The 25,678-nt window shown below is 44.9% G+C and overlaps 1 protein-coding gene across 6 annotated transcripts in view; it reads left to right on the forward strand.

The window, feature by feature from the left end:
* Positions 1 to 11,059: 11,059 nt before the first annotated feature.
* Positions 11,060 to 25,678, forward strand: part of LOC132389287 (NACHT, LRR and PYD domains-containing protein 12-like) — a 94,085-nt gene continuing 79,466 nt past the window's right edge. For 4 of the 6 annotated variants that reach the window (XM_059961787.1, XM_059961785.1, XM_059961789.1 and 1 more), the window contains exon 1: positions 19,815 to 23,772. In XM_059961787.1, the coding sequence (XP_059817770.1) occupies positions 23,763 to 23,772 (10 nt within the window). In that variant the 5' untranslated portion in view covers positions 19,815 to 23,762. Of the gene's footprint in view, positions 11,189 to 19,814; positions 23,773 to 25,678 lie in introns of those variants that run through there. The other 2 variants (XM_059961784.1, XM_059961783.1) reach the window with 2 other exon arrangements.

Consider the following 25,678-nt stretch of genomic DNA (forward strand, 5'->3'; position numbering starts at 1 on the left):
CCTAAAGGTGAATTTGCAGGTTGAGTCTGTGATGAGGAAGGCAAATGCGATGTTCGCATTCATCCCAAGAGGAATAGAATATAAAAGCAAGGATATCATGTTGAAACTTTATGAAGCACTTGGAGTGTTCTGAGCAGGTTTAGGCCTCTTAACTTCAAAAGGAAAGTGCTGAATCTGTAGAGGCTTTGCCGCAGATGTAGTATGTATGGATTTTAAAAAAACATTTGATAAGGTACCCATGCAAGGCGTAATGAGAAAGTAAGATGGCATGGGATCCAAGGGGACATGGCTTTGTGGATCCAGAAGTGGCTTGCCCACAGGAGGCAAAGAGTGGTTGTAGACGGGTCATATTCTACATGGAGGCCGGTGACAGTGGTGTGCCTCAGGGATCCGTTCTGGGACACCTACTCTTTGTGATTTTTATAAATGACCTTGGTGAGGAATTAGAGGGATAGATTAGCAAATGTGCTGATGACACAAAGGTTGGGTGTGTTATGGATAGTGTGGAGTGCTGTCAGAGGTTACAACGGGATTTGGATAGGATGCAAAACTGGGCTGAGAAGTGGCAGATGGAGTTCAACCCAGAAAAGTGCGAGGTGTTTCATTTTAGTAGGTCAAATATGATGGCAGAATTTTGCATTAATAGTAAGACTCTTGGCAGTGTGCTAGATCAGTGGGATCTTGGGATCCGAGGACACTCAAAGCTGCAACGCAGGTTGACGTTGTGATTCAGAAGGCATGCGGTGTATTGGCCTTCATTAATCGTGGAATTGAATTTAGGAGCCGACAGCTAATGTTGCGGCTATATAGGACCCTGGTCAGATCCACTTGGAGTGCTGTGCTCAGTTTTGATCGCGTCACTATGGGAAGTACGTGGAAACCACAGAAAGGGTGCAGAGGAGATTTGCAAGGATGATGCTTGGATTGGGGAGCGTGCCTTATGAGAATAGCTTGAGTGAACTCGGCCTTTTCTCCTCGGAGCGATGGAGGACGAGAGGTGCCCTGATAGACGTGTACAAGATAAAGAGAGGCCTTGATCGTGTGAATAGTAAGAGGCTTTTCCCCAGGGCTGAAACGGCTAGAACGAGAGAACATAGTTTTAAGGTGCTTGGAAGTGGGTACAGAAGAGATGTCAGGGGTAAGTTTTTGCACAGTGGTGAGTGCGTGGAATGAGCTGCCGGCAGCGGTCGTGGACGAGGAAACGATACGGTTATTTAAGAGACTCCTGCAGGGGGACATGGAGCTCAGGAAAATAGAGGACTTTTGGTGAAGCCCAGGTCGTTCGAAGGTACATGTTGGGCACAGCTTCGTGGGCCGAAGGGCCTGTATTAACCATAACCATATAACCATATAACAATCACAGCACGGAAACAGGCCATCTTGGCCCTCCTAGTCCGTGCCGAACCCTTAATCTCACCTAGTCCCACCTACCCGCACTCAGCCCATAACCCTCCACTCCTTTCCTGTCCATATACTTATCCAATTTTACCTTAAATGTCACAACTGAACTGGCCTCTACTACTTCTACAGGAAGCTCAGGATGTATTGTGCTGTAACTTTTCTATCTTTCTATGTTTCTATATGTTGCCTCATCAGGACTTCATAAATTCTCAACAGCACATCCTTCCTTTTATATTACAATCCTCTTGAATTGATTGCAAAGATCGCATTTGCCTTCTTCACCGCCGACTCGGCCTGTATCTCTTCAAGTTAATGATAAATATCAACCATCTTGTCCACCCTCAGTCCAATATATTTCCCTCCACATCAATGAAATATATCAACCATCTTTTTCAACCTCTGTCCAGTCTGTATCCCACCAGCTCAATGATATATATCAACCATCTTTTTCAAACTCTGTCCAGACTGTATCCCACCACCTCAATATCAGCTATAGCTCTGTGCATTTTATTTGTCTCTGACAGTGTTCGAGCAGTTTCTGCACTGGCCTCCCACAAGGTCCAAGGGAACAACTTGTCAGGCCCGGGGGATTTGTCCATTCTAATTCAGCAAGCACCTGTTCTGTAATCCGCATACAATCTATAACAAGACTAACTTTTCCCGATTTCTATAGTCTCTGTATCTGTCTCCCAGGTAAATAAAGGCATTCAAAAATCATGGAAGATCTACCCCATCCCTTTCGGTTCCTTGACCAGATAGCACAATGTTCTTTTTTGACAATTAATTGGGCACTACGAAACAGTACATGAGGCTCAATAAATTATTCCCCCGGCAAACTGTCTGTATCCGAGGGAATGTGCTCATTAAAGCTGTTGTTTACAATGTTCACAAGAGTGATTCTAGATTGAAAAGGTTTTATGTATGAGGAGCAACTGGTGTTTCTGGGCCTGATCTCAATGGAGGGGTGATGACTGTGGGAACAGGAACCTCCATGAAATCCTGAGGTCCGGATGGAGCGGATAGGAACAAGATGTATTCAACAGTAGGGGAGTCTAGTAACTGAGGTTACAATCTCAATATATTCAGTTGTTTCTGCAGACCTTCCCTTCCGTCATTCTGTCCAGTAGCAGGATCTGAATTGAACATGAATCAATGCCTGGAGTTGATCATAGATATAAGCTATTGGCAGTCACAAGAACATGATGGAATTTTAGCCACTTAATTGAACAAAGAAGTACACTTTATGGTTATCACCATGTGATATACTTTGTGAATATCCGATAGTTGCCATTTGAAGCAGATAGGCCGCATCCAACAACGTGTTTTGTTTTTGGAACAGCTTCCGCACTGCTGGAGGTTCTGTAGAGATGGAAATACCAACAGATTTAATGGATACACCTCGGAGCAGGATTAAAACAACCACTGGAATTTTAGCTTCCCCATTACAAAATGGCTGAGAGGCCAGTATTCATGTTTGTCATAATGAAACTCAGAGCATGTGAGGTCGAGTTCCTTATTTCCTATTTTCCTTTAGTTCTGCTCAGCCGCTTCCTCCATCAGCAGAGTAACAGCCCACCACAGCTGCAAGGAGTATTGAACATTTTTTGGCTCTCTGGTCATTGCCCTTCAGCGGAGAGACAGTGACTTCAGGAGGCAGTGTGGATGCGAGGATGCCTTCAGCATTCACTGTATGGAAAATATGATGTTTATATTGGAATAAAGAGATAACGAATGAATGTTGGGATTGCATTTATGCAAATCTCTTCAGGACGCCACAAACATCTTGCAGTCAGCCAATATGTGTGCTGACATATTGCACATTTTGCTGACATAAAGGCAAAATCCTGCACTGAGTTTCCAGTGATTTATTTTCAATTTTATATTAAAAGCATTTTCTTACTGTTTCACTACGGGATATCTTACTATCTTTCCTTTCAGTTAGTCCTGACGAAGTGTCTCGGCCCGGAACGTCGACAGCTCTGCTCCCTATAGATGCTGCCCGGCCTGCTGTGTTCCACCAGCATTTTGTGTGTGTTGTTTGAATTTCCAGCATCTGCAGATTTCCTTGTGTTTGCATTTTAATTCTGATTCCCATTCAGATATCTCGATCAATGGCATCCTCTTGTGCCAAGATGAGACCGTCCTCAGGGTGGAGGAGCAACACCTTATATTCCATCTGGGTACCCTCCAACCTGATTGTATGAATATTGAATTCTCCTTCCACTAAACAAATCCCCCCCACACCAAAAACCTTCTCTATTCCCTACTCTGAACTTTCATTTCTGCTCACCAGCTTGTTATTGCTCCCAGGTCCCCTCCATCCCTTTCTCCTATTGACAACTCTCCGATTCTTTCATCTTCAGCCCTTAACCACCTATCACCTGCTAGCTCGCCTCTTACCCCTCACTTACCTATTCATTCAGATATCTTCCCCCTCCCGCATCAGTAATGAAGAAGGCTCTTTGCCCAAAATGACGAACGGTCTACTCTTTTCCTTAGATACAGCCTGTTGTGCTGAATTCCTTCAGCATTTTGCGTGTATTGCTTTGAATTTCCAGTGTCTGCAAGCTTTCTTGTGTTTAAGTGTAGTAATTACCGTAACAATTATTTGGGTTTTGTTGAGATTGTACCTGGAATATTGTGTAAAATCCCGTTCTCCATACTAACACGGGTTATCCAGACCAGAACAAACTGCCGGAGGAACCATGGACGTCCAGTGTAGTTTCTCCTTTGGCTCCTCCCACTTCCGCCAAACCAACGGTGTCGCCATGGGCACCCGCATGGGTTCCAGTTATGCCTGCCTTTTTGTTGGCTTTGTGGAACAGTCCATGTTCCAAGTCTATACGTGTGTCCATCCCCCTCTTTTCCTTTGCTACATCGACGACTGCATTGGGTCTGCCTCCTGCACGCATGCTGAGCTCGTTGAATTCATTAACTTTGCCTCCAACTTTCACCCTGCCCTCAAATTTACCTGGTCCATTTCCGACACCTCCGTCCCCTTTCTTGATCTGCTGATATCTACTATAGGCCTACAGACTGTCAAGGCTACATGGACTATTCCTCTTCCCACCCTGTCTCTTGCAAAAATACTATCTCCTTCTCACAATCCTTCCGTCTCCGCCGCATCTGCTCTCAGGATGAGGCTTTTCATTCCAGGATGAAGGAGAGGTCTTCCTTTTTTACACAAAGGGGCTTCCCTTCTTCCACCATCAACTCTGCTCTCAAACGCATCTCTCCCATTTCCCGCACATCAGCCCTCACCCCATCCACCCGCCACCCCACTCGGGATAGGGCTCTCCTCGTCCTCACCTACCACGCCACCAGCCTCCAGGTCCAACGTATAATTCTTCGTAACTTCTGCCACCTCCAACGGGATCCCAGTACCAAACACATCTTTCCTTCCCCCCCCACTTTCTACTTTTTGCAGGGATTGCTCCCTACGCGACTCCCTTGTCCATTCGTACCCTCATCCCTTCCCGCCGATCTCCCTCCTGGCATTTATCCTTATAAACGGAACAAGTGCTACACCTGCCCTTACACTTCCTCCCTCACCAACATTCAGGGCCCCAGACAGTCCTTCCAGGTGAGGCGACACTTCACCTGTGAGTCGGCTGGTGTGGTATACTGCGTCCGGTGCTCCCGGTGTGGCCTTTTATATATTGGCGAGACCCGACGCAGACTGGGAGACCGTTTCGCAGAACACTTGCGCTCGGTCTGCCAGTGAAAGCCGGATCTCCCAGTGGCCACACATATTAATTCCACGTCCTATTCCCATTCTGATATGTCTATCCATGGCCTCCTCTACTGTCAAAATGAATCTAAACTCAGGTTGGAGGAACAACACCTTATATACCGGCTGGGTAGCCTCCAATCTGATGGCATGAGCATTGACTTCTCTAACTTCCGGTAATGCCCCTCCTCCCCTTCTTACCCCATCCCTGACATATTTAGATGTTTGCCTGTTCTCCATCTCCCTCTGGTGTTCCCCCCACTCCTTTCTTTCTCCCTAGGCCTCCCGAAAACATGATCCTTTCAGCTCGGTATCACTTTTACCAATCACCTTATCAGCTCTTAGCTTCATCCCACCCCCTCCGGTCTTCTCCTATCATTTCGCAGTTCCCCCTCCCCTCACTACTTTTAAATCTCTTACTATCTTTCCTTTCAGTTAGTCCTGACGAAGGGTCTCCGCCCGAAACTTCGACAGTGCTTCTCCTTATAGATGCTGTCTGGCCTGCTGTGTTCCACCAGCATTTTGTGTGTGCTGTTTGAATTTCCAGCATTTGCAGATTTCCTCGTGTTTCCGCAACATGAAAGCCAGGACATCAACAGGATCCGGGACAGCTTCTTCCACCAGGCTATGAGAATGATTAATTCATGCTGACAAGATCGTATTTTAAGTTCTATTGTTGAACATACTATTTATTATAAAGTACTATAAATTGCACATTGCATATTTAGACGGAAACGTAAAGATTTTTACTCATGTATATGAAGGATGTAAGTGTAACTATCTTGGTCAACCATTGTCCAGCCTGTATCCCACCACGTCAAAGATATATATATATATATATATATATATATATATACATATATATATATATATACACACCATCTTGGTCAACATCTGTCCAGCCTGTATCCCATCAACAATCTCTCTTCTGCCGTTGTCTTCATTATGACGTATTTTTGACTCACTGAGTTGATACTGAAATCGGTGTTTGTACCTGGAACTACTGGAGGGTTTATTGAATACAGCACGGAATAAGTTAAAGACAGCCATTGCGATTTTCGCTTGAAAGTTAAAATGTCTGCTGTATTAATCGTTGTCGGAAGGAGGGTTGGAAGCAGAGAATACAGATTGATAGTGGGGTGGGATGGATGTTGTGAGCATTGACTGCATTATCCCTGTATTGGATTGAAGAGAAAACTAATGAATATTGGTATTACATTTGTGCTAATTTGTTCTGACCGTCACAAATATCGTGTAATCAGTTAATAGTTGTGCATCATTTAAAGTAAAAAGAGAAAATGGTGGAAATCTTCAGCAGATCGGGCAGCGTCTTGGACAGTCCCGGTTCAGATACTGGGTCTTCCACAGTTTCTCTTTCCACACATCCAATCTGATGTACCGAGTTTCCAACACATGACTTTCAATTTTACATTTAAAATGTTTTATTCCTATTAGCCTGCAGGAAATGTGACGGGCAATTGTGCTGGGCAAGATCTCATTTAACAATAGCATAATGATAAAATGTGCTCAGTTTATCTGGAGGAGACAATGTGTAACATTATACCCGCCTGCTGTTGCCCCGCGCCCAGGTTTTCCAGCCCGATCTCTGGCCCGGTCAGAGGTTCATCAGGTCCCCGTTCTGACACAGGCTGATGTCGGAGTGTTGGTGTTTGAAGTCTGAATGGCCGAGACACTGCAGCATATTACTGGCAACAAGGAGTCCTGGGCGAGTTGCTGCTTGAGCTGTAACCCTGGGAAACATTGGGCCCATGTAGCTGTCAGTATCGGGGATTTGACCCAGGTCAATACTTCCACAGATGGGGGCTGGATGTTCCTCCTTTCACAATGAATCAAAAGCCTCGGGGTGCCGGGCATTGGCTATGGGGAAATTTCTGATTACACCACGCAGTGTGAGATGCGGGGACGATGTGTGAGGATTCGGGGGTCGGTGAGTGGCAGATTCAGCTGTGTGACCCTGTGAGGTTAGGTCCTGGGATATCACCGTTTTAGATCCAAGTACAATGGCCCCGGGGTTCAAGCTGCCCGGGTTTATGAGGTTTTGAGCCAGTATTTCTGTTCTGGGCTCAGATGTTTGTTTCGGGAGTTTCTGTGGAAGAAATGACTGCCACACCGAGGAGAGGATGAGTTACCATCCCATCCCTCACAGTGAGAGGCTGTGAGTAAATGGGCTGTACCGTGTTTGCAACAGTAGAAATAGACCCGTGAGTTTGGTGTTCAAACTGTGTTTGGAAATCGCCCCTCTTTGTCTCCTGTCTGCCAATCGTTGGAAATGAAGCAGATGTGTTCAGTACAACTGTGGCTCACGTGGTTCACAGGAGTAATCTCAGGAACGAGAGGGTTTCTGTACGAGGGGTGATTGATAAGTCTGTGGCCTGTGGTGGATGGAGGAGTTATTAACTTCAAACTTTATGTATGATCACTCAAAGAGTTGATCTGAATGTGCATGTAACGAGAGCTGTATAACTCGTCTCCTTCTACCTTAGGCCATGAACATATCAATCACCCTTACTGTCGACCAACTCTGGAGGTCCAAGTTGTCGAATTCTGCAAAGAAGGGATCCGTTTGCTCCACGACCGCTGGACTGAGCGTGTAAATGTAGGCGGGGACTATGTCGAAAAATGAACGTGCTGGGTTTTCTAAAATGGACTCCTTCTACCTTGGGCCACGAACGTATCAACCACCGCTCGTATGAAAGACATTTGATGACTCTGAGCCTGTACTCTATTGAGTTCAGAAGTACAGAGGTGGACGGGATCTTATTTAAACCCACAGAATACTGAACAGCCTGGAGACAGTGGACACGTGGAGGATGTTTCCATCAGTCTGGGGTCTGAGAGGACAGCCTCGGAATAATCAAGCTTCCCTTTAAAACTGAGAGTAACTTCTCCAGCCAAAGAGTGCTCGATCTGTGGAGTTTGTTGCAACAGATGGTGATTGGGGCTGTCACTGGATATATTTCCGGCAGAGGTTAATATATTATTGATCGCTAACTATTGTCATTTTTTGTTAGGCAGAACTATCAGAGGATTATTGAATACAGCATGTTAAAAGCAGACTTCACAATTTTAGATTCTTCATTTCAAAATGGCTGCAGTGTTAACCTTTATCAAAATTACACTCACAGCATACGATGTTGAGTTTGTTATTTCCCTTTTCGGTTATTTTCGGTGAGCCACTTCCTCCGTTTCCAGGGTAACGGCCCACCAGAGCTGCAAGAAGAGTTGCACAATGTTTTTATCGCTCTGTGGTCACCGCCTCTCAGCGCAGAGGCAGTGGCCTCGGGAGCAAATGTAACAGAGTGATAGTGGGAGGAAAGGATGCTGTGAGCATTGGCTGTATGGAATGAACTGAGAACATAGAATCAGAGAAACATAGAGAACCCATAGCATAATACACAGGCCCTTCGTCCAACAGTGCTCTCCCAAACATGAACATACGTTAGAGATCTCCTAGGGTTAACCACCATCCCTCTTCTTTTTATCTCCATGTACCGATCCAGAAGTCTCTTTAAAGGCCCTGATGTATCCGCCTCCACCACCGTCGCCGGCAGCCCATTCCACGCACTCACCACTCTCTGCCTAAAGAACTTACCCCTGACATTGCCTCTGTAACTTCTCCCCAAGCATCTTAAAACTGTGCCCTCTCGTGTTAGCCATTTCAGCCCTGAGAAAAAGCCTCTGCCTATCCACACGATCTATGCCTCTCATCATCTTATACACCTCTGTTAGGTCACCTCTCATCCTCCATCTGTCCAAGAAGAAAAGGCCAAGTTCACTCTCCTGTTCTCATAAGGCATGCTCCGCAATCCAGAGAAATCCTTGTAAATCTCCTCTGCACCCTTTCTATAGCTTCCACACCCTTACTGTAGTGAGGCGAACAGCACAGTACTCCAAGTGGGGTCTAACCAGGGTCCTATATAGCAGTAACATTACCTCTTGGCACTTGAACTGAATCACTAGGTTGATGAAGGCCAATACACCGTGTGCCTTCTGAACCACACAGTCAGTCTGCGCAAATGAAATCAGACCCCAAGATTCCTCTGATCCTCCACACTGCCAAGAGTCTTACAATTCATACTATATTCTGCCATCGTATTTACCTTCTAAAGTGAACCACCTCACACTTGTCTGGATCAGACTCCATCTTCCACTTCTCAGCCCAGTTTCGCTTCCAATCGGGGTCCTGCTATAACCTCGACAGCCCTCCACACTATCCACAATACCTCTGACCTTTGGCTCATCAGTAAATGTACTGACCTATCCCTCCACTTCCTCATCCAGGTCCTTTATAAAACTGACGAAGAAAAGTGGTGCCAAAACAGATCCCTGAGGAACAGCACTAGTCAGCGACGTCCAGGCAGAATATGACCCATCTACCAACAATTTTGTGTTCTGTGGGAAAAGCCATTTCTGAATCCACAAAGCAAAGTCCGCTTGGATCCCATGCCTCCTTACTTTCTTAATAAGCCTCGCATGGGGTACCTTATCAAGTGCCTTGCTGAAATCCATATACACGACATCAACTGCTCTACCTCCATAAATGTGTTTAGTCACATCCTCAGAAAATTCAATCAGGCCGGTAAGGCACGAGCTGCCCTTGACAAAGCCAAGCTGACTATTCCTGATCATGTTATGCCTCTCCAAATGTTCATAAATTCATGAAACAGGGCATGTGAAGTTGAATTCCTTACTTCCTATTTTCAGTTAGCTCTGCTGAGCCCGTTCCTCCATCACCTCCAAAAGCCCAGCAGAGCTCCAGAGTGTTGAACATATTTATCGCTCTCTGGTCACCGCCCCTCAGTGACCTCAGGAGCCGGTGTGGGTGCCCGGTTGCCTTGAGCATTCACTGTATGGAATATATAACGTTTCTATCGCAGTAAAGAGATAACTAATGAATGTGGGGATTGCATCCATGCAAATCTGTTTAGGAAGTCACAAACAGGATTCAACAGGGATCACTCCCTCCACAATTCCCTTGTTCATTCATCCCTCCTCACTAATCTTCTTCCAGATTCCTATCCCTGCATAAGCCTAAGTGCTACACCTGCCGTACTCCTCCTCCCTCACCTCCATTCAGAAACACAGAGCAGTCCTTCCGGATGAGGCAACGCTTCATCTGCGAATCTATTGCTGGGGTCATCTAATGTGTCCCGTGCTCCCAATGCGGCCTCCTTCACACTGGTGAGACCCGCCATAAACTGGGAGACCGTTATTTTTTTACAATCTCTGTATCATCTGCCACAAGGGGGACTTTGCAGTGGCCAAACGTTTTAATTCTGATTCCCAATCCGACGTTTCGATCAGACCGCCCTCAGGGTGGAGGAGCAACACCTTAGTGATCGTTTTCACAAAAAAAAAAGGCCGGCAGATGTGTGGAGACGGAAGGGATGGAGGAAATATGGATCGGACAGAAACATGTGGCTGAGATGGGAGAGCAGCCGCCATCTTGTTGATGGTTAGAGGGGCTGAATGGCCTCCTCCTGCTGTTTTTCACTTGATGTTTCAGTGTTCCTGTCCAGTGAGGCTCCGGAGGAATGTGAATAGAAAAAAAAACTGTTTATAAACATAGAAGTGATTTCAATGAAACCTGCACAATTCCTTTCCGGGTGGGAATTGTATGTCGTACCGGGATGGGAATCGAACCCTTAACTCTGAGAACCGGAAGATGGTGCCATGGGGACGGGAAAGATCCAGAGGAAAACACTAAAAACGTAGCTGGTGTAAATATGGAATAAGTTGCGGAATGCGGCAGGTAGGTCGGACAGTGTGTGAGGGGCGAGGAGCAGAGTCACCGGTTTCTAGCTCCCATTTCAAACGCAGATCTGCAGCATCTCAGGTTTTCGCTTCCGAGGCCCCGCCCCCGCTCTCACAGTCTCCGGATGGGCGGGGGTTTTCTTTCCGTTCTCTGTTGAAGCTGATCGTCTGTGGGGAGCCGGTGGACGGATCTCGCTGCTCTCCGGACAAATTGATGAAGTTCTCATCGGTCAGTTTTGAGGCCGGTCACTGGGGTTGAACGCAACCGACAATTTCCCATCGGTGAGTACTGAAGTCGATCTCGGGGGCGGGGAACCTCATGTTGGGCAGAGAGTCCCGTTAACTTCCTCGAACTGGCGGCCTCGTCCCGCTTCCTGGATACAACCTGTCGTTGTCGGTCCGGGTTATGGGACCTTCACACCGAACCGCCTGAGTTGAGCCGCCGCTCAGCCCCTGGTGTTCTGGTCCCAGGTCCGGGATGAGGTGGTGATGCCGAGACTGAACCCATCCATTAAGATGTACCTGGTGAACTTTACCTCCATCACCCGGCCCGCTATCGGATCCAAACTCCACCTGGATCGACGCTTGGAGACGATAATTGTTTTACATATTTCCAGCACACTGGAAGCGGCCGTTCGACCCGGTGTGTTCTTGCAGACAGAGGGTTAAATTAAGCCATCGCACCCTCGGGACACTGCTCCACGTGTATGAGAAGTTTCATCTTTCCCCGTTCAGACAGGACAGTAAGATCCAGATATATATCAACCTTCTTGTTCAACCTATGTCCAGCCTGTATCCCACTACCTCAATGATATATATCAACCGTCTTGTTCAACCTCTGTCCAGCCTGTATCCCACGACCTCAATGATATATATCAACCATCTTATTCAACCTCTGTCCAGTCTGTATGCCACCAGCACAATGATATATATCAACCTACTTGTTCAACCTCTATCTAGCATGTATCCCTCCACCTCAATAATATATATCAACCATCTTGTTCAACCTCTGTCCAGTCTGTATCCCACTACCTCAATGATATATATCAACCATCTTGTTCAACCTCTGTCCAGCCTGTATCACACCACCACAATGATATATATCAAGCATCTTGTTCAACCTCTGTCCAGTCTGTATCCCACCACCTCAATGATATATATCAACATATTGTTCAATCTCTGTCCAGCCTGTATCCCACCACCTCAATAATATATATCAACCATCTTGTTCAACGTCTGTCCAGCCTGTATCCCACTACCTCAATATGTATCAACCATCTTGTTCAACCTCTGTCCAGCCTGTATCCCACTACCTCAATGATATATATCAACCATTTTGTTCAACCTCTGTCCAGTCTGTATCCCACTACCTCAATGATATATATCAACCGCCTTCCTCAATGTTTGTCCAGCCTGTATGCCACCAGCTCAATGATATATATCAACCATCTTGTTCCACCTCTGTCCAGTCTGTATCCCACCAGCACAATGATATATATCAACCTTCTAGTTCAATCTCTGTCCTGCCTGTATGCCACCAGCTCAATGATATATATCAACCTACTTGTTCAACCTCTGTCTAGCATGTATCCCACCACCTCAATAATATATATCAACCTTCTAGTTCAATCTGTCCTGCCTGTATGCCACCAGCTCAATGATATATATATCAACCTGCTTGCTCAATGTTTGTCCAGCCTGTATCCCAATGCTGCAATGTTATATTTCAGCAATCTCTCTTCTAATCTTTGTCTTCATTGTGAAGTTTAGTATTGCCCCTTTCTAATTATTTAGTTATTTATTTGTGTGCCTGCCTGTTTGTTTATTTATTTATTTATTTATTTATTTAGTTAGTTATTGTTCGCTCGGAATACCAGAGGTTTAGTTGGACACAACACGTGGCAGGGTAAAAGCAACCATTTCAATTTTAGATTCACCTTTACAAAATGGCTGCAGTGTTAATCTTTGTCATAATGGAACTCATAGCATCTGATGTTGAGTTTGTTATTTCCTTTTTCGGTTATTTTAGTTGAGCCACTTCCTCTGTTTCCAGGGTAACGACCCGTCAGAGCTGCAGCAAGTGTTGCACTTTTTATCGCTCTGTGGTCACCGCCTCTCAGCGTAGAGACAGTGGCCTCGGGAGCAAATGTAACAGAGTGATAGTGGGAGGAAAGGATGCTGTGAGCATTGACTGTGTGGGATGTGTTACACCAGCGTCAGAATGAACTCAGAACTAACAAATTGTTTGGGGTGGGGTGGCATTTACAGTTCAGGGTGGCAATCAGTTACTATCTGTGCATTAAAATGAAGAGGGAGAAAATACTACAGTTGCAGGAAATTTAAAGTAAGGAAGGGAAAATACTGGAGACGCTCAGCAGATCGGCAGCATCTTGGACAGTCTCAGTTCTGGAACTGGGTCTTCCACCATTTGTCCTTTCAGAGACGTAGTCTGATGTACTGAGCTCCCAGCATTTTCTACTTAATAATTTTACATTTTTTTCCTGCTACACTGCAGGAAACATGGCAGCCCGCTCTCCTGGGCAAGATCCCACGCAGCGATGACATAGAGATCAAATGTGCTCTGTTTAGCTGCTGGGGTCAGGCTGAAGTGTATCCGCGTCCTCTATACAGACCGGGGAACCAGCCTGAGCACCGGACCCGGCAGAGGGTCATTAGGTTCCAATTCCACCTTAGTTTGTGAATCGGAAATGGCAGGAACTCCACGGCAAATTGCCGGCACCAAGGCGTCTTTGTATGGGTGATAATATTGGGCTGATGAATCTGATGATATGAAATTGCCAGAAAACGGGCTACAGTCCAGGCTGGTAATTCTGCAGCTGGGATCGGAATTTTCTCAGTCTGCAGTGAAGCTGAAATCCCGGGCGGTTGGGCATTGGTTATGGGGAAATCACCGTCAACACTGTCCAATAGGATATCATATCTGTCAAGTATTTTGGAGATTATTTAAAAATGAACTAGGGCGTTAGGTGAAGTTGGGCAGTGATGTTGTTCATCTGAACTTTGGTAAAGTCTGTAACAAGATCCTGCATGGCAGCTGATCGGGGAGGTTCGGTCACGTGGGATTCACAGGGGGCTGGCGAGGAGGATTCACACCGGGCAAGAGAACAAGAAGGAGAGGGGGATGAATGTAGATGGTTCTAACGAATGGAGGTCTGTGACGAGTGGGATGGAAGTGTCAGTGCTGAGATCTCTGTAATTTACTATTCATGCCATTGATTTGTATATGAATGTACATGGCTACACAGAGTATTATGTACCGTTGTGTTCACCCTACTGTAGTAAATATATTATCAAGCTGGAGAGGGTGCACAAGAGATTGCTGAAGATGTTGCCTGGACTACAGGGCCGAGTCATAGGAAGCATTTGGCTGAGCTGGATCTTTAGTTCAGATGAGAATGAGGGTGACATTGTAGGAGTTCATGAAATCAAGATGGAATATAAATAATGAGGTTGGTCGTAGCATTTTCCCCAGGATTCAAGATTCAAAAATGATTGATGTCATTCTAGTAATGAAGGGTAAAAGAGAACAAAATAATTCATACACTGGATCCAAAGCAAGACAGAAAATAAATAATTATAGAGACCACAATAATAAACTAAACACAATACATAAAGTATGATAGTTTAAAACGATTGATTGTCTGTCCATAAAGTGACGTTAATCACAGGAGTGTCTGGACATATGAGGCTGACATTGATACTTCTTCTGCATGTGCCTTACGCGTTACACGCTTGGGCGATCATGGGTCTCCACATCTAATGACTCCTCACAGCGTCAATGATATCTCGCACACTTAGATCTGTTAGTTCTTTCACAGTGTCCATATATTTTCTTCTTTGTCTTCCTCTTCCGCGATTCCCAGGCATAGGGCCTTGCAATGTAAAGCATTCTATTTCGCCCTTTCTGATGACATGGTCCAGGAATTTCAGTCTCCTCTCATTTAATGTTCTCATTAAAGATCTTTTTGCATGTGCACGTTGGAGTACCGCCTCATTAGTTACCCTATCTCTGTATGATATTTTCAGCATTCTTCTAAATAAAAACACATTTCTGTTGCTTCTAAGTTTTTTTGGAGTTCAGGTGTTACAGTCCATGTTTCGGAAACATACAGAAAGATTGACCAGATGTAACACTTTAGTAGCTTAAGCCTTGTTTTCATAGAAATGTGTCTGTTGGTAAAAATGGGTTTCATTTTTTTGGAAACTCGAGTGAATCTGCAGATGCTGGAAGTAAATAAAAACACAAAATGCTGGCAGAACTCAGCAGACCAGACAGCATCTATGGGAGGAGGTAGAAGGATGAAGGGTTTCGGCCCGAAACGTCATCACTACCACCACCCATAGATGCTGTCTGGCCTGCTGAGTTCTGCCAGCATTTTGTGTTTTTATTCATTTTTGGACGTTGGTTTTGGCAATGGCAATTCTTCTTTTTATTTCTACTTTACTTCTAGCATCTTGTGATATAAAGCTACCAAGGTAATTAAAGCCGATCTTTTGTTCAATCGCTTGGTTACCGATGGACAATTGGCAGTTGGGAGTATCCTGCCCTTTTTATATTTCCATATATGTGTTTTATTTTACCGTTGATGGTTAGACCAAAATCTGCACTTGTTTGTACTAATTTGTCTGGGAGGATTTGTAAGTCTTCTGCTGCACTTGCAATTAGGGGGATATCGTCTGCATATCTTATATTGTTGATGCAAACACCTCCAATTTTTATCCCATCTAGGTCTTCTATTTCTCTGAGAATCTTTTCAGTATAAATATTAAGTAATTCCGGTGAGGCAACGCATCTCTAACTCCCCTTTGAATTTTAGTCTAACTGCTTATATTATCATCAATTTTTACAGCCACTGTTTGATTCCAATATAAATTTTGAATAAGTTACTGGTCCCTTCCGTCAATGTTTAGTTAAATGAGAATTTGAAAAAGTTTTTCATGTTACACTTTGTCGAATCCTTTAGTGAAATCAATAAAAAAATGAAAAGACATCAATTTGACACTCAATTGCCCTTTCTGAAAGCATTCGTAGTATGAAAATTGCGTTCCTTGTTCCTCTATCCTCCATCAGCCCATATTGCAGTTCAGTAGTTTCTGGCCTTAACTTGTTTTTAATTCGACTCAGAACAATTATCAACAAAATCTTTATTATGTGACTCATCAGACTGATTGTTCTATAATTTTCGCAGTCAATAGTTCCAGGAATTTTAGGCAGAGTTATAAATACTGATTTCAAGAGATCGTCGGGCAATACACCAGACTCATATATGCCATTAAACTCTTCAAAATGAATATCCATGCCCAGATCTTCCGGGGCTTGTATCATTTCCACTGAAATTTCATCAGGTCCAGAGACATGGTCAACCTTTGCCCCTTTTCCACTGAACTCTCACATGGTTAGCTTGCTCACCAGTGTGGAATAGGCCTTCACATACTCCTTTCATAGGATTTATCTTATCACCAATGTTTTCCAAACTTAGCCCATTCTCTGAACTTCCACACACTTCTTTATTTCTGAGCAAGTCATTAATTCTATCTTCAGGACCTTCATTCTATTAGTTTTCATTTTAACATCTGCAAGTGACCCCCCTTTGTCCAACCAACACTTTTGGTTCAGTCTCTCCAAATCACCTCCTTGAATAACCTTCAAATTCCAAAACAAACTGTAATAGATTCACAGGCACCTTGTTAACAAGCGATTTTTCCTTCAGCCTGGTTACTGCTTCTCAAACCAATCCAGACATTAAATTTTCTTTATTCAATTTAGGAACAACACCTTTCCCTTCTCCTTCAATAATATTCACATCACCAGCTTTCATCTCCTCACTAACTTTTAACACATCTTCTAATACAAACAACAGGGAATTCTCACTTTCCACTGGTACCAAGTTTAACCCTTTCTTCACTAAACCTAGTCCATCTGACCCAAAAGGACTGCATTCCTTTTCAACTGAATCAGATACCTCAGACTTTTTCTGAGCTTCAACACTAGGTTCAGTATCCTGTGACTCCACAGGTACTTCAACAACCTGAACACAAGCAAACGGGACATCTGCCTCTTCTAGGCTTCCAATACCAGTCCCCTTTTCAAATTCTAAGCTCCCCTCATCCTCCCAGTTACTTTCTGGGCAATTCCTATCCGGAGTAAACTCAACCCTGCGGGTTAAAACAACTCCATCTGCTAACCCAGCAGACTCCTTCAAGGTAATGGCATCCTTTTCATCTAGGACTGCCCTTATATCATTATCGGGAACACATTTAAATTTTTCAACTTCTTCAAACAGTTCTGCCAAGCCAGACAGATCATCGGTGTCCAACCCTGGACCTTCTAACTGCCTCATCTGTTTCTCATCCTTACTCTGTGCCTCTATAAATTCCCTCTTGGCAAAGGTTAAATCTACCTCCTCTGCTTTACCTTCTTTCACCTCCCTATTCTCCGCTTTACCATCCCCTAACCCCTCTAGATACAGGGTCGGTAAAAACGTCTCAGCCAAATCAACAGTGGACTCATTTAAACTGTCTTCTTTCTCAGCCGCCTTTCTCGACATGCTGCGAGTGATTGCGCATGCGGGATAGATCTTAGAATCTAGGGCCGGGTCCTCAGCACTCACAGGCTTGCTTGTCAGCTTCACTGCTGAACACACGTCACCACCTGTTAAATCATTACAAGAAGGACGTCCACGCCGTCTCTCGGTAATTCTCAACGCACCCCGACTTCGACTGGTCCAGATACCAGGTCACATTGTAAAATGATCCTGTGCAAAGGTACAGCTTCTGTCCCTTTTCCTATGCCTCTTAATACCACCTCTCCAGTTTCTGGACCGAAATCCAGCACCTTACTTAGGATCAATGACTGGTCAGCCCCAGTATCCCTCCAGATTCTCACTGGAACTGGGGTTTCTTCTTCTTTCACAGACACCGTCCCTTCCGAAATAAATTTCTGACGGCCCTCTCGTACTCTATCTACATTTGCCTTCCCCGTCGACTTGCTAACCGACTCAATGCATCCTGTAGGGATGGCCGTTTACCCTTTTCCCATCTCCTTCTTCGGAGCAAAGCATTTAGATGCAATATGACCAAGCTTTCCACAATTATAACAGGTCAAGCCAGGAACCTTCCTGCCAGCTTGCTTGCCCTCCTCCTTACCTTTACCACTAGCTCCCTGCTTATTCTCTACCTTAGCCGGTGGACTTTCTCTACCGTCTCTACTGCCTTTCTGGTAACTCTTATCTGGGGGAAACTTTGTCTTGTGGGTTAGGGCATATTCATCTGCTAACCTGGCAAATTCCGTTATAGACTTATTCGACTTCTCGTTCAGATACGTCCGGATATTATCCGAAACACAACCTTTAAATTCTTCAATCAGAATTAACTCTCTTAAACGATAGAAATCCTCCTCCACCCTTTCTGCAGCGCACCAACGATCCAAGAGCACACCCTTCTCATAGGCAAACTCTGTATACGTCTGATTCCACAGTATCGTTAAATCTCTGAACTTTTGTCTATACGCTTCAGCTACCAACTCATAGGCCCGAAGGATAGACTGTTTTACTTCCTCATAATCCTCAGACTCTTCCATGGACAATGCCACATATGCCTGTTGAGTCTTTCCTTTTAATACACTTTGTAACAACGCCACCCACTGATCTCTGGGCCACTTCTGATTCACGGCCACCTTTTCAAAATGCAAGAAGTAACTATCAACGTCCGTCTCTCGAACGGAGGTACTAAACTAAACTCCCTACTTACATTAAACTTCTCCGCTCGATCTGCCCCGCTACCCATATGTTGCCATCTCTCCCTCTCGAACTGCCGTTGTTTCTCTTCCTCCTCCATCCTCCTTTCAGATTCCTCTTTCCTCCTTCCAGCTGCCTCATCTGAAGTTCATTCTGCCTCTGCTTCTCCTTCTCAACCAACTCAGCTCTTCCTTTCTCCCATTTCGCCTCCAACTCCTTTAGCAGGATCTCATACTCCATTTTCCTCTTCTCCATCTCCAACCTTATTTTTGCTATCTCTAACTGAGCCGCCCGATCGACTGGTTTCTTCTCAGGAAACAGGTTCAATGTATCAAGCGCGAACACAGCCTTGGATATATTATGCTAGGCTATGGCTCTCTGTATCTCCCACTTTCTCATCGACGATTTCACCGCCGAGAGATATAATCGTCTCGCAACACTCACCAATTCCACCTTCCTGGTATTCTCCAATGCCCCCAAAGTCGGGTTCTTTATAAATTTGTCTATTCCCATCACTGCTGGTTCCCGTCTGGTTACCCACGCAAACAGATCAGATAACGGACTTATAGCCGATTTCTCTGGCCCCCCAATTTGGGAATCAAATCCCGGACGAGCCCCCAATTTGGTTATGTACCCCGTAACTGGGTGTCTAACCAGCAGAGAAAGAAGTATCCGTTGGAGTCTGGTGGTACTATTTTCAAACAGTGTTTATTAGTAAAATACACAAATCAATATCAATAATGCAAATATATATATAATACACGTTAGCAATACTAAACCGAAAAGTGTGTGAATAATAATACGCAATAATAAACAAGCTCTATCAATGTCTAGTGGATAATGAATTGTCATATGTGAATATAACGTACAGTTCAGTTCACACTTGCTGAGGTAGATGTTGGTCGTTGTGTTGTAATTGTGAGAGAGAGAGAGAGAGGAGAGAGAGAAAGAAGAGAGAGAGAGAGAGATGTAACAGCTACAGGCAGGCAAACCTTCCTTTACGTTCTTGATCCGTCGATGTGTTGTGGCCATTCAGGTACGACCCCTCTGTCCTTCTGTGGTGGACTCGTCACTCTGGCATGAGTGGGCACACAGAGAAGCCCCCACCGGCCCTGCTATAACACTGTGAGTTAAACTGACCGATCCTTCACGTGGGTTCCAACACTCAAGCAGTGCTCAATAGTGTGTCCTGGTGTGTCTGAAGGGAGTCTCCGTAGACCTCACTTTTATCCCTTCTCACGGGGTTTCAGTTGTACATCAATTTTGAATGGCTGTGTCCATCAAACCAGCCCACTCCGGCTGTCCACTGAGGAATTTTAATGAACAGAATGGTACAAGGTGAACAACCCTCTCAGAAGCCATAAGTCTTTCAGAAGTCAGAATATGGTGGATCAACAAGTCTCACTCCCCTGCTTTATCTCTCTCTCTTATCTGTAGCAGATGTTCCAATTCCAGCATGTTTTCTCTTACATTCTCTCTCTCATTAGCAGCATAGCAACAGTAACGGTTTGTGATTCTCCAAAAGGCGGGGGGGGGGGAGATGGGCAACTCTGCACCCTTCTGCCCATCAGAGCTGTTCATCCTTCGTAACACTGGCAAGTCCACATCTGACATGTGGAGGGTGTTTAAAGTCCATCTGCACGGAGTATAGGGTATTTTGAAGTACGGGAGGAGACAGTGTTGGGTCTCTATGTTCGGTGCTCAGTGACGCTCTCTTGCCCTCCGCTGTTGGAGTGCGTGGTTATTTGAGTTCTTGCCGCTTTCCTGTCGGATTCAATCAGTCTGCCCAATCTCACTGAGCTCTCTCATTAACGGGGCCTTTAGAACCGCTGTTCACTGGATTTTCCTTTGGTTTGATTCCGGACCATTCTCAGTAAACTGAGAGATTTACACTTGAGAATCCAAGCTGCTGATCAGTTTCCGTAACACTCAGACCACCCGGTCTGGCACCAGCGATCATTCCCCGGTCAACGTCACTTACATCACATTTATTTCCTCTTCAGATGTTTGGCCTGAATAACAACTGAACCCGTTGACCATATCTGCATGTGTTTGTGCTTTGAGTTGCAAGCAGATGATTAACAGATTCGTATTAATGAGTTGGTATAGAGTTGTACCTAACAAAGAGGCCATTTAATACATTTCCCATTTAGACAAACCCTCACCCATCTCGAATATGAACACGGATGAGATCTGAGCCTGATTGTTGATGATCTGCATGTTTGTAACAACAGGTTGTCGCTGGCAAGGCAGTGGACAAAACACTGTTATAAGGTGAGGAATATCTGGAGAGAGAGACCCGTCACTGTTCCCTCTAAACTGCTCGTCTGCGTAACCACAATGCTCCCACGAACGGAGCCTTTGTTGCAGCGCAGATGGAATTAAACACTGTCGTATAAACGTTTATGAAACCTGAAAGTTTTTCTTTGTTGTACTGCATTTTTATCCTATCCTTTAATTAGTAATTAAAATCAATAGCATGTTTTTTTTCTCTTGTCTGTCTTAATCCTAAAATATTCATGGATGCATTTTACAAAAGAGGACGCATCTATGGTGTTGTGCTTTTCTCAGTCCGTGTGAAAAGTTCCGTCTCAGAGCAATGGCTGATCCACGCAGCTGCAAAAATAGTCATTAGATGGAACATTGGAGACCGACCCACATTACATTCTATGCATATTAATCACGATTGAATATGGTACATTATCGTGCTTCCTGTTATAGAGGAGATGTTAAAAGTCAATAGAGTGGACAAAACAGTTTCACCGGGAGCCTCTCTGGTATCCAGGAAATAGTAATGAATAACGCAAGAAAAATTAATAATCATTTCGCCTTGTCCGTAGGAGCCTACTTTAAGGCAGTGATGCTCAGGTGCTTAACAATATAGAACTAATACTGAACAGCGAATAACTAGACGGTCCATTTGCTATAAATTCAAGAGCTTTTCGTTTTCGTTTCTCTAAAGATCACTATTAATGCCCCGATAATCACTTTTACTATTTTTTCAGAACACTGTGTGTTGTACCTCCCCCATTATAGGTATGAGCAAGGATGCGATCTGGGCCAAATTGCGCAATTAAGCGTTCAGCATATCACGCATCATCCTGGATAATCCCAGTTCTGATACTTGGTCTTCCACAGTGTCTTGTTCCACAGATGCAATCTGCTGCACCGAGTTTCCAGCACTATAAGGGGACGCAGGAATATGGCATTGGGGCAAAAAAAATCAACCATGTTTGAATGATGGAGGAGACTCGATGGAATGAATCACTTCATTCTGCTCGGATATCTCATCATGACTGAATGATGAGTCCTTCGTATCCCGTATCCGGATTTGTGACGTGTGAGGGAAAATTAATGATTTGTTCCATGAGATCCTTTTATTTGTCTTCAGCGTTTAAATTTCAGTGAGATTCGCTTTTGAAAAAATTGAGCAGAAATATTTTTTCTCCTTTGTATTGTTAATGAGCTTCATTATCTCTCTGGTTAAAGTTAGACCTGCGGTGAGAGATTTATTGGAAGAAAAGCCGACAGCTGGAAAGCCACGAATGAGAACGAGTGAACAGCGACCAGTGAACCAGCCCGAGGACTGAGAGTACCAACTGAAGAGAACCCTCTGACTCAGAGTTTCCATTGATTTAGTCAGGAGAAAGTTTGGTGAGTCTCATTCACTCGAACACTGGTCCTGTAAACATTACAGACCTTTACAAAGGAAGGTACGAAATAGGTGGAATGCCTCGGTCAGACCAAGTTGCAATCACTCCAGGTCTGGTAATGTGCTTTCAGAAGCCCAGCTCTTTACAGTCACTCACATTCTCTGAGTGTTTGCTCATTTGAAGGTGCTGCATCTTCTGAAGAAGCTTTTGGTTAGTTCTGATGTTTCCTTGTTACGTTATAATCATCTTAAAATGCGTTGACAATTTCCTCCCTTTATAAGAAGCCCCAAGTGTGTCGTGTTGCAGTGATTGTAGAAATGTGGAATTACCATGAACTGCAGCAACATGCCCTTGATCCCATTGGCTATTGCAATCTGCAGTGATATACTTACCCTCGAATATATCGTCGTGTAGGCTTCTGCAGAGAACAGACCATTTATAAAGGAAAATATCCCAACACTGCATTTTATTCAGTCCAAACTAGCACATGGCAACCCAAAATTTAGCTTGACAGACCTTGGCCTCATCAAGTACTTTTCTGCTAATTACATTGTCAAAACCTGTGAAGGTGACATTAAGCAGAGGTGGAAATTCAAAGTTATGCTCCCATGGATGTTGTGCAAGGGCCTTCAGCAAAGCATTTGACAAGGTGTCACATGGCAGCTTGGTCTCGATGATCAGGTTCCACGCTGTCCGGAGAGAGCAAATTGGATGTATTCAAAATTAGCTTCAAGGTAGCAAGCAAAGAGTGGTGGTTGAAGATTTCTCCTCGCAATGGAGGCGTGTAATTAGCAGTATTTTATAGCAATGATTTGGATGCGGTTGCACAAGGATTACTTGACTGGTAAGTTCGCAGAATGCACAACCTTAGTATTTGTTGTTCACAGAGAAGATTATCGTAGCATCTAGGGGATCTAAATGGACAGGGTCTGGTAAAGAGATTGCAAACCCAATCTGATCAGCAGCGGATTCATGCAGATGTTGGGGATCATGTGGACGAAACAGCCAGAGGAAGTGGATGAGGCAGGTGCAGTTCCATAAATCAAAAAGCAGTTGGGGTGTGTAGATGGAGTGAAGAGGCCAGAAGGGAGATGGCCCTATCACAGGAAATCCTGACCATCTCAGAGGGCACTGTGGTTGGCATTGTGTCGTTGGGCTGAACGCTCTGAATTTGCATTTTCTTGCTCTGTGACTCTGTCAGTAGATGCGCCAGGTACCAGTGGACAGATATGGTGTGGAAGTGGTTACTAACAGGGAATGTTTGGTCCCCATGCCAAATGCTACAAGGGATGGAAATACTGTCATATTTGCAAAGCAGTCGTACTCTCCGACTCACTGTCTGCTTGTTGTGAAATTTAGAGCCTCACCAGCAGGTGGAGCCGTCCTGCAGAGCGACCAAAGTGTAAACAAGACGACGACAATCAACAATCGTCAGTCAGAATCAGAATGGACAAAGGTATGATCACAGGGGTCTTTGAATTAAACTTTTGTCGCGTTTGTACACAATAGTTCAGATGAAAAAAAAACTGACAGAGATGTTAACAGTGCATAGAAAAGTTTCATCAAGCCGTGTCATTTATCCCACTGGTAAAGCGGCCTTGAGTAATTGATCAACCCAACAGTTCCAGCGCAGGGACCTGACACCAGTAATGGTCGAATCACTCCGCTCACCACACAAACCTTCAGCTGAGTGAAGGGAGCAGGGACTCCTGAATCAGGTGGTCGTGAGTGAAACACAGACAGGAATGTGACAGCGATCTTGTGGTTTATGTGAATGTTCAGGGTCAGTGTCCATTTCACCTCCAGACAAGCCCCGATATGTAAGACATCTTCAACTTTCACTGATAAAATTCAGAACCAGATGATAGGAGCATTTCCGGTATTTCAGAGATTCTATGATAACACAGCATTTCAGGTTTTGGAAGGAAAGCTACCAACTCCCCCCTGGTTTTTCTTGCCTGCTACGCAAAGGAGGAGGGGTGTCACCGAAATCTGTTTTCTGTAGCGGAGCGGAGATCATTGCCGGTGCTGGGAATGGCTGAGGATCAGGAGGCAGCTCATTGTAGATACATTTGTGATCTGCTTCGGAGTTTTAACACCCCAGTGAATGTCTGGGCTGTGGAGAAATGGTGAACCTGAGTTTCTAAATATTTCCCTCTTGATATAATCTTCTACCTGAATTTAAATTCCCAGGATCTTGGCTGGGAAACCCGGCATACCCAATGACCAAATATCTCTGTCACCTGTAGACATTGTGATTGTGCTCAAATCTGAGATTCCAGGTGGAATAGAAACGATGCTCCAGCCTGGAAACGGGTCCTTCGGCCCAGACAATTCAAGCTGATCTAAATGTCCCATTTTCCTGCAGTTTTCCCAAATTTTCCTAGTATCTCCCATTTTTCCTGCCTACATGCTCTCAATTTTGTAATTTTATTTGTGTTTGCGGCCTCTTCCGGATGCATGTACTTTATACCCATCAGTCACCACGTGAAAAAATGCCCCTTTGGTCCCTTTTAAATCTCTGCCCTCGAGTCTCAGACTCCCCTACCCAGGGAAAAAGACTGTGACCATCTATCCTATCTGCACACCTAATTACTGTGTGTGTGTCTGTATGTGTGTGTGTGTGTGTGTGTGTGTGTGTGTGTGTGTGTGTGCATGTGTGCGTGTGTGTGTCTGTATATGTGTGTGTGTGTGTGTGTGTGTGCGTGTGTGTGTGCGTGCATGTGTGCGTGCGTGTGTCTGTATGTGTGTGTGTGTGCGTGTGCGCGTGTGTATGTCTGTATGTGTGTGTGTGTGTGTGTGTGTGTGTAAGATCACCCTTCAAGCTCCTGAGCTCCAGGGCAAGCTGTCCCAGCCCAACCATATAACACAAAAAACAGCACCCTAGCCCAGTACCGTAGTGTTCATTCTTCACTTCACACTTTCCAGCTTCATCACCTCCATCCTATAGATTAGCAACTGCAACTACACACAAAGCTCTAGAACCAAGACTTTGCCAATGACATGCATAGTTGTTACATGATGATCAGCAGGTGGGGGAGAAGATGGCACCCAGCGGAGAGGACAGCATAGATCGCAAGGGAATGGTCAGCCTGCGACCCAGCGGACCGGAGGACGTGCGTCTCAAGGGAATGGTCAGTCGGTGACCAAGGGGACTGGAGAAAGCAACTCCAGTTCCCTTGTCCAGTCTCCAGCCCCTCGTGTGACAAAGCAAGTGGAGAATGTGTGATCCAGCAGACTGGACCATGTGTAATCCCGTTGCTGGTCTTTGTGTGACACAGACTACTGGACAGTTAGTGACCGAGGGAGATTTTAGCTTGTGGAAGATAATCACAGTGATATTTCCCAGTATCACCGGACAC

Source organism: Hypanus sabinus, unplaced genomic scaffold, assembly GCF_030144855.1.
Source record: "Hypanus sabinus isolate sHypSab1 unplaced genomic scaffold, sHypSab1.hap1 scaffold_524, whole genome shotgun sequence".
Taxonomy (NCBI): domain Eukaryota; kingdom Metazoa; phylum Chordata; class Chondrichthyes; order Myliobatiformes; family Dasyatidae; genus Hypanus; species Hypanus sabinus.